The sequence below is a fragment of the Notolepis coatsorum genome (assembly GCF_963971535.1).
Source record: "Notolepis coatsorum genome assembly, chromosome: 15".
Taxonomy (NCBI): domain Eukaryota; kingdom Metazoa; phylum Chordata; class Actinopteri; order Aulopiformes; family Paralepididae; genus Notolepis; species Notolepis coatsorum.
The window spans coordinates 101,543,051-101,550,898 of NC_140179.1; the positions used below are offsets into that span (position 1 = coordinate 101,543,051).

The 7,848-nt window shown below is 42.4% G+C and overlaps 1 protein-coding gene across 1 annotated transcript; it reads left to right on the forward strand.

The window, feature by feature from the left end:
* Nucleotides 1–1,965: 1,965 nt before the first annotated feature.
* On the forward strand, nt 1,966–4,335 carry LOC311241374 (tubulin alpha-4A chain-like; the record flags this gene model as incomplete). The annotated part of the gene is made up of 3 exons (XM_084330171.1): nt 1,966–2,179; nt 3,035–3,183; nt 3,364–4,335. The coding sequence occupies exons 1-3, from the start codon at nt 2,005–2,007 to the stop codon at nt 4,333–4,335; spliced, it is 1,296 nt and encodes a 431-aa protein (XP_084186297.1). The 5' UTR covers nt 1,966–2,004.
* Nucleotides 4,336–7,848: the final 3,513 nt, after the last annotated feature.

Sequence of the window (7,848 nt, forward strand, 5' to 3'; positions counted from 1 at the left end):
CCCAGAGACTCAACCACTCTAACCCTACTATGTTCTAGTGTTAGACCCCATCTAGACCCAGAACCCCAAAAATAACTTCAATACCCCACTCGCATAACTACTTTATAGATAAAAACAAAAACCGCTTTTAAACAGAATGGCTACTTTATAGATAACCGCTTTTAAACAGAATGGCTACTTTATAGATAACCGCTTTTAAACAGAATGGCTACTTTATAGATAACCGCTTTTAAACAGAATGGCTACTTTATAGATAACCGCTTTTAAACAGAATGGCTACTTTATAGATAACCGCTTTTAAACAGAATGCCCAGCTCACCGAATATCTCCCCCACGCGTTCCCATGGATCCTAGCCGTAGTTGGCAGCCAAACGGACGCTAGCAGGTGGTTTCTCACTCCCTTCCCATGTGCGGAGGAGTATTGAGATAAGAAAGCGCTTTCCCTGAAACCCAAGATTTCAACCTGCCCGCATAGCGCCTCGGCTCGCGGCCAACTCGACCCCCATCGCTTTAAAATATATATTAACCTAATTAAAAAAAATATATCCCATCATTCTTCTCGTCGCCAACTGTAATGGGAATTATTAAAGGACAAACGATGAGCCGTTTACATTAATCATTCTGAGTCATTATTCATAATAATAAAAAGGTTTATTCAATAAAGAAAGGTTATGACAGCGTGGCCACGCTGCCAGGCCAGTCACCCGCCAGAGACAGACATGTTAACCCACTAGCGTCTGACAGGGGACTGACCCAGAGGCTTGGTCAGACATACAATTGAATACATGAAATGACGTAGAAGAAAACAAAATGGCTGGTTAGAGAAATTAATAATACGACTATGTTATGGCTAAGCCTGGAAGGAAAACAGCTCCATCTTACAGTTCCCATGACCTTGGGTTATGGCTCTATGGCTGGGAGAAACAGCAACTTCGTTATGACTGAGAGAATATCAGAGTAATCTTAAAGAGACATACACACATTAACCAGTAAATCTGGTCGGACTGAAACTCAAGCTGTATGACATGATAAAACAACAAAGACTCATAATGACATGATAATATATTCCACGACAAGAGCATGCTTTATACTGGTTGTGTTTTTACAACTGTGGGAGAGTGGTAGCAACATTTTACCAATGACACCTGTTCACCTGTGGAGTCTTTATAGTTTTCACAATACATTTATACAGTTATGTGTATTTCCCCCACATTGCATTACTAAATATATAATATGTGTAGGCTATATGTGCATTTTAACTTTAATTTCCTATTTCCAATAATATTGCAATATACCATTCGCAACCAATTTGTATTTTGTAGCCATCAGCTACACAGCTGATTCAGGAAAAGGCATGAGTGAAGGTGTGTCACGCTCAGGGTAAACTGATTGGTTAATTGGATCATGAGGTGTGGCACAAAGACCAATGAGCAGACATTCTCTAAAGTTTAAACTGGTTGGATAATGAGTTGTGCTGCAAGGTACTCTGCTTCCTGACTGAACCTTTGCGCAGTTTCATTACGTTCCACCTCTGACTACAATACGAGTGCAGTGGACGGCTAAGATAAATTCTTTATAAAAGTACAACAAATGAGAGCCACCTCCTCTGCAGCATAAAGCCTTAGCAGCTTTGGTATCATTTGTGGAACGGTGGTCAGGTGAGGATTGTTATACCCTCAGAGAAACGATGGCTATAATTATGTAACATTTTCATGATGTTTGATTTGTGTTCAACGTGTAGGAAACCGTTTTCAGGGTTCTATTCCAAGTACTGCAATCTGAAGAACCATCTGTTCCAACAATGGTGAGCAAAGCGGACTCATTCAGTTCTTACTGCAACATTGTCCTCTCGTGCTTTTTCACAAGTGAAATATGATGTGCTGACCAGAATTACATTTGGACTTCTAATGATTTAGGCTTGGTTCTTTTTTTAATCCTTACAAATCGCATGGTTCTTAACAGAGGGAGTGCATCTCGGTCCATATTGGCCAGGCGGGAGTTCAGATGGGCAACTCCTGCTGGGAGCTGTACTGTCTAGAACACGGCCTCAGCCCAGACGGGACCCTCCAGACAGGCAGTGGGGTTGCAGGGTCCACCTACGGAACCTTCTTCAGTGAAACGGGGTCTGGGAAATATGTCCCTCGGGCTGTCTTCGTAGACCTGGAGCCTACAGTAATAGGTGAGTGTTCGGTCATTAATGCCACCTTAAAGGAAAACTCCAACATTTTGGGAAATTAGTTATTTGTCATCTACCCTCGAGTTAGACAAGATGCATACCTTTTTCTTTTCTGTGCATGCAGTAGGAGTAGGAAGATGTTTGGAACTAGGCTAATGGAGGAACTTACTTCCAGTGACTGATGCTAAGCTAGGCTAACGTGCGTGTCTTCCTACTCCTACTGCATGCACAGAGAAGAAAAAGGGTATGTATCTTGTCTAACTCCAGGGTAGATGCCAAATAAGCTAATTTCCCAAAATGTTGGGAGTTTTCCTTTAAAGGAGTACTTTGCCATTTTAGAATTTCAGTTGATTTATTTCTCGCTGGTGGGTAAAGGTTTACAGTATGCATGTCCTTCAGTTTCCCAGAAATGGCACGTTTATTTATTGGCATTCGTCATTGAAACCATTGGGCACAACTAGCATGACACAGAGCTTTCAATTTTACGATGAATTGAAAATGGGGGACCCTGATGTAAACGAGACAAATATTTTCTCTGGTCTGCATCCCCTTAACAATTGTGTGTATTGAGCCATACTGTATTGTATCCATTCTGCAATTTTCAATCAGCTGTACCCCTTGGGTTCAATGATTCAACAGTTTTATTCATCACATACATACAGTGAAATGCGGTTGGCCATGTCTGCTTCAATTGTGCAATAAAACTGTTTTTAATAATACAAATAACTAGAATAGACATGTTAACACTGGGAAACTGAAGGGACGTATTAAGTAGTGGTAAATGAACACGCTACATTAATAAGCTGTTGGCGCTGATGCAGTTGAAATGCATTTGTACTAAAATGGCTGTGTCCTCAGATGAGATCCGGCATGGGCCGTACCGCCAGCTATATCATCCTGAGCAGCTCATCACGGGCAAAGAGGATGCAGCCAACAACTACGCCCGTGGCCACTACACTGTTGGCAAGGAGATCGTGGAATCTGTGTTGGAGAGGGTGCGAAAAATGGTGAGAACTGACTCAAACGAGACTCTGCATCAAATAAATGTTGAATCCAACCTGAGTGAACGTCAGAATATTTCATGACGCCGCTCCAGATCTCTGCTATCGAGTAGATTTGTTTATATTCATAAAATTCTTTGTACATTGCAAACAAAGATGCCTGATGGAAATCTCTGTTCCTTGCAGTCTGACCAGTGTAGTGGGCTCCAAGGGTTCCTGCTCTTCCACAGTTTTGGTGGAGGAACCGGCTCTGGCTTCACCTCTCTGCTGATGGAGCGCCTGTCTGTCGACTACGGCAAGAAGTCCAAGCTGGAGTTCGCCATCTACCCGGCTCCGCAGGTGTCCACCGCTGTGGTGGAGCCTTACAACTCCATCCTGACCACCCACACGACTCTGGAACACTCCGACTGTGCCTTCATGATGGACAACGAAGCCATCTTTGACATTTGCAAACGGAATATGGGCATAGAGCGTCCCTCGTACATCAACTTGAACCGCCTCGTCGCCCAGATCGTCTCCTCGATCACGGCCTCCCTGCGCTTCGACGGAGCTCTCAACGTGGACCTGAACGAGTTCCAGACCAACCTGGTGCCGTACCCCCGCATCCACTTCCCCCTGGTCACCTACGCTCCCATCATCTCAGCGGAGAAGGCTTACCATGAGCAGTTATCCGTGGCAGAAATCACCAACGCCTGCTTCGAGCCGGCCAACCAGATGGTGAAATGTGACCCGAGGCGCGGCAAGTACATGGCCTGCTGCTTGCTGTACCGCGGAGACGTGGTGCCCAAAGAAGTCAACGCCACCATCGCCGCCATCAAAAGCCGGCGCAACATCCAGTTTGTGGACTGGTGTCCCACAGGGTTCAAGGTGGGCATCAACTACCAGCCCCCCACCGTGGTGCCCGGAGGAGACCTGGCCAAGGTCCAGAGGGCCGTGTGCATGCTGAGCAACACCACGGCCATCGCGGAGGCCTGGGCGCGGCTCAACCACAAGTTTGACCTGATGTACGCCAAGAGGGCCTTCGTCCACTGGTATGTGGGGGAGGGTATGGAGGAGGGAGAGTTCTGTGAGGCCAGGGAGGACATGGCGGCTCTGGAGAAGGATTATGAAGAGGTGGGGGCTGATGGTGAGGAAGAGGCAGCGGAAGAGGAATACTGAACGTGAAGAGGATGTGGAGAACAGATTGTTTTTTAAAAATAAAGATTAATTGCATTGAATTTCTAGCTTTCTTTATTTCCAACATTCACCAGAGGTAGTTGGTGCTAGACCTTCTCCCATACAGCTCATCTGTATGTTCTTGGAAGCTCTTAAAGGGGCACTTCACCAAAAACAAAGACTTATTTTGCACATATTCTCACACACATCCAACACTTGAGCATGCATACATTTTTAGTTATTGAGAGTAATTTAGTTTGAATATGGCCACCAGTGATGTGATGTCATCTGGGACATTGAGTCATGTGGTGTTAATTACAGCTCAATGAAATTACGTAGAGAAAAAATTTCCGATACCATATGTTATAGGGACTGCTACCTTATAATTTAATTCAGCTGTAATTAACGCAACACAAGGATTCTATATCCCCGATGACCAGGGGTGCAGTCGTAATATGGGCGGAGGCCAAACGGTATCCTATTATTATGCAAAGTCTAGGCACTTATCACCTAGACTTTGCATAATAATAGGATGCGCGCACTTCGAAGCCCAAACGCCGTTTGACCGCGGTTGCCCAGCACTGCACCACTGCCGATGACCATCACTGGTGGCTATATTCAAACTCATTTACTCAACAATTCTCAAAGTAATTGTCTGCAAAATACATCTGAACAGTTTTTCCTTTTGGTGAAGTGATATTTAATCACTTTAAAATCACTGCAATGATTGTTGGTTCAACTCCTCGTTGCAGCCTTTGTTTTGGAGTAGTACTTTACCGGTGTTCTCCGATGAGACTGTTGGTCAGGAGGGTGTACTCTTGCAAGCTAACGACTGGAGAGTGGCTGGTATTCCTTCTATTGTGCCTGCCATCTCTGTCAAAGTGTCCTTGAGCAAGGCCCTGAACCCCCCCCCCCCCCCCCAACTTTTCTCTCTCTGATGAAATGCATAATCCTACATGTGTGTGTGTGTAACAAGATTTGTACTTTACTCGAGTACAGTTTTAATTTTGTCAACTAAAATGATGACTAAATATGGTCGTCAACTAAGCTTTTTCCCCTGACTAAATCTAGATTAAAACAAAAAAGACAATAGAGACTAAAACTGACTAAATGCTCCGACCTGTAGTTTTCACTGACATGACCACTAGGGATGGGTACCGAATTCGGTACTTTTGAGGTACCGAACCGAAACACGTCGGTACTACCGAGTATCGAATCAAGTGAGAAACCGAAAAAAAAATAAAAAAAAAATAAAAAAAAATATTTTTTATTAATTTTTTTTTTACTTTTTTTTTTTTTTTTTACTTTTTTCTTTTCATGTCAACGTTCACACGCACAATATATGCTTACCTAGGATTTGACTTGATTCAACAACAAAGCAGTCGGAGCAATGACAAGCCGAAAACTGTCGAAATTGTAGTTATTTGAAGTTTGGATTTTTTTTTTACGACTGAGGTAGGTAAATAAAATTTCGACAGTTTTCGGCTTGTCATTGCTCCGACTGCTTTGTTGTTGAATCAAGTCAAATCCTAGGTAAGCATATATTGTGCGTGTGAACGTTGACATGAAAAAAAAAAAGTAAAAAAAAGTAAAAGAAAAAAATTAATAAAATTTTTTTTTTTTTTAAAGTACCGAAAAAAGGTACCGTTGGGTACCGGTATCGATTCACAGGTACCGGTACCGGTTCAAATGTGAAAGGTACCCATCCCTAATGACCACACTAACATGACATTCAGTCAGTACAACATCACTAACATCCATAATGAGTGCATATTTGGCTGTCTTAACAGCCATTTCCTGCGTTGGCCCCCAAAGGTGGACAGGGTGGTACATTCCCTTAACCTGGCTGTAGGCTGTATTTCGCCTTAAGGTACATGCCTAAGTAAATGGAAGATTGCTCCACTTCTGCAAGGTACATTTTCATGTTCTTGGTATCTAGGAACATCTAGGGACCTGGGGGTATGTATTTCCAGTGTCAGAAATATTGTGTCTGTTACTAGGCTGAGTAAATTACAATTTACAAGGGGCTGGGTGTTGGTTACTGGGTTTGGTAGGATACTGGAGGGGGTAAAGTGTTTGGTGCTGTCTAGAACACTATTTAAGAAGTTGACTAAAACTGACTAAAATGAAAAATAAATGAAGGTGACTAAATATGATGAAAATGAAAAAGGAGCATTTGACGCATGACTAAGACTAAAACAAAATTTTTAAATAGCTGACAAAATTAACACTGGCTATAAGCCAGCTAAATTTCAATTACAATAGTTAATGGTTGAAGGATAACGGACCGTATATTGAAGCCAACTAGGTCGGGTGAGTTCCTCCATTTGTGACCATCGGACTGTTCGGTTGAGCTAGGTGCATGTGGCTGGAAAACTGTATTGCAATAAGCTACAGTAGCTGGACTTTTGTTTGCCCCAAGTTCGTATTTTAGGCTAGCGGGTTATTTTGAGCTAGGTTGTTGAGCTCGCCCGTTAGCCTAGTGTTTTTGACATGCAAGCAATGGCTGACGTGTTTTAGGTTGGTTAATAGTAGACAGCCCTTGGGTGGATACAAATTATAGCTTGTGCCAGGCAGCTCTATATGTATATATATATATTAGAGGTGGGCATAGATTAATTTTTTTAATCTATCTGCAATCCTGGATTTAATCTAGATTAAAATGGCTCAAAAAAACAAAACAAAAAACCTGCCGAAGGCATTCAAAATATGTGTTCTACCCAAATAATGACCAGAAGTAAGTCCTTACTTTTTCTTTCCTCCTTATGTTTCTCAGGCCAGGTGGCCCATTACACCATGAGCCCATCTCCCGTTTCCAAAATGCATTACAGACTGTTTGAAAAAGCTGTTTTGCTATGATGATTGGTAATGAAATATCAAAATAATGTTCAATAAGATGTACTTGTGTTTAATAAGTTGTTTTATTCAGAAGTTAACACAAATAAATAATATTACCAGTACAGTACAGTATCTAGCACACTCTCAGGAGCAAAACAGAAAGAAGCATTTCAAACTTGAACTATGTGACATGGCTTGACTCAATCAGTCCAATCTCTATTTCTTCTTATTCCACCAGTCACTCAGGCAGACCAGCTTGTTTTATGTAGCGGTGTCTACTTATAGTGCCTATAATATTTTTCCCGTTGGGTGCCAGACAGGGCCAAACCCTGCCAATGATCAAATGCTCCAGTGAAGTTGCTCAGTGGCCAATGGTGTCAACTGTGGTTGTACTGGGCAGCTCCCAGGTGTGAATGGAACTGTGTGAATGTGAATCAGGGCGTTCCTGAAAAAGAGCATCTGTGCTCAGAGAACCTACCCTGGGTAAATAAAGGTAAAAAAATAAAATAAAATGTAAATTATTATTATTATTATTTTTTAGATTAATGCGGTAATTATATTAGCGCGCAATACTAGTATCGCGTTAACGCAGCACGTTAACGCCATTAACGGCCCAGCTCTAATATATATATATATATTATTTTTGTACAACCAGGGGTCATGTCTGCTTCACATGGG